This window comes from Chaetura pelagica, unplaced genomic scaffold (assembly GCF_000747805.2).
Source record: "Chaetura pelagica isolate M959 unplaced genomic scaffold, ChaPel_1.0 scaffold2002, whole genome shotgun sequence".
Classification (NCBI taxonomy): domain Eukaryota; kingdom Metazoa; phylum Chordata; class Aves; order Apodiformes; family Apodidae; genus Chaetura; species Chaetura pelagica.
The window spans coordinates 4,196-5,733 of NW_009952457.1; the positions used below are offsets into that span (position 1 = coordinate 4,196).

A 1,538-nucleotide genomic window follows, 5' to 3' on the forward strand; every position below is an offset into this window, starting at 1 on the left:
AAACCTCCCCTGGCTGCTCTCCCAGCTCCCCCCACCCCAGGCACACTCACTCCTCCTGCTCCTTCTCCTCCAGCGTCCTCCTCTTCTCCATCAGGTCCCCGTAGAACCGCGACTGTTCCCGTTTCTGCTGCTTCAGGTCGATCCCCGCGATGAAACCCCGGCCCAGCAGCTGCACCTGGTGCCTTTCCTTGTACCTAGATGGGGCAGAGGAAGGTCAGGGGTGGGGCTGGAGGTGCCCCAGCCCCCCAGGGACACTCCCGGGGGACAGCCCAGCACTCACAGGGGGTTGTAGTCGATGGACGTGTCCTCGGACGCGTCCCACTCGAAGACAAACTTGCGGTCGTTCAGGTGCCGCGTGCGCCGCCGCTTCTTCACCCCCCCCAGGTAACGCTCCTGGGGGAGCAGAGGGTCAGTGAGGAGTCTGTGAACACCCCCTTCCCCCCAGCTCAGCCCCCAGCCCTACCTTGATGGCGTGGAGCTCTTTGCTCTTGTCTTTCTCCTCCCGGATCTTCTGCCTTCCCTCCTCGTCCTCGGTGCCGTTGGTCTCCCGCTCCATCCGTTCCCGGCGCTCCCGGCGCTCCCGTTCCTGGGGGTCTTCTGGGAGCAGAGGAAAGGGGGTTCAGGGGTCTTCCCCTGAGTCCCGCCCCAGTCCCTCACAGTGGGAATGACACCTTACCCAGCATCTTCCTCCCCATCTCCTGGAACTGCTTCCTCTTCTTCCTCTCCTCTTCCAGCAGCCGCTGCCGCTCCTCGACCTCCTGCTGCCGCCGCTTCAAGGCCTCGGCCTCCCGCTCCGCCTTGGACAGGAACTTGGGCTGGGACAGGAGAGGGAAAAGCTCAGAGCAGGGTGGGCAGCAAACCCCCCCACTGCTGGGGCTGCACCAGGACAGGAGCCCCCAGCCCCCCTCTCCAAACATCCACCCCTGCATGAAGGAGAACCCTGATGGGGCAGCCCCACCCAGAGAGCCTGGAAACAGGGAAGAAGATCCCGTTCCTACCTTGGCTTCTTCCTCCTCTTCTGCCTTCTTCTTGGCCAGCAGCTCCTCCAGGGACAGGGGCTGGGCCTGGGAATGTGGGGCTGGGTCATTAGCAGCCCCCAACAGGGACCAAGCATTCCCAAACAAACCCCTTCCTGACCTTCTCCTTCTTCAGGGCATTTTCCTCTTCCTCCTCCGCCTTCCGCGCATCCCGCTCCTTCCGGGACTTGGAGTCTTTCCCTCTGCTCGGGGACAAACTTCCCAGCAAGGCAAGGAGGGATCAGCCACTGAACCCCCATCTGCTCCCACCCAGGAGAGCAGGGACACCCCAAAAGGAGGCGGGGGGGGGGGCCCTCACCTGGATCTCTTCCTGTCCTTGTCCCGCCGGTGTCCATCCCGCTCCCGCTCCTTCTTGTTCCGCTCCCGCTCCCGGTGCCGCCGATCCCTGCGGGGTGGGGAGCTCACGGTGCCATCCCAGCCCCACCAGGCACGGGAAGAACGGGAGAGCTCTTCCCTAAAGAGCTGGGGAGCTCCCTGGGGACACCCCTCACCTCTCAGCCT

The 1,538-nt window shown here is 64.3% G+C and overlaps 1 protein-coding gene across 1 annotated transcript in view; it reads right to left on the minus strand.

The window, feature by feature from the left end:
• DDX23 (DEAD (Asp-Glu-Ala-Asp) box polypeptide 23) overlaps positions 1 to 1,422 on the minus strand; it is a gene marked incomplete at both ends in the record, with an annotated part of 3,206 nt that extends 1,784 nt beyond the window's left edge. The window contains 7 exons of the mRNA XM_010008585.1: positions 56 to 194; positions 281 to 393; positions 464 to 597; positions 677 to 815; positions 999 to 1,064; positions 1,138 to 1,234; positions 1,336 to 1,422. Of these exons, the coding sequence (XP_010006887.1) occupies positions 56 to 194; positions 281 to 393; positions 464 to 597; positions 677 to 815; positions 999 to 1,064; positions 1,138 to 1,234; positions 1,336 to 1,422 (775 nt within the window). The remainder of the gene's footprint in view (positions 1 to 55; positions 195 to 280; positions 394 to 463; positions 598 to 676; positions 816 to 998; positions 1,065 to 1,137; positions 1,235 to 1,335) is intronic.
• Between the last annotated feature and the right edge of the window lie 116 nt (positions 1,423 to 1,538).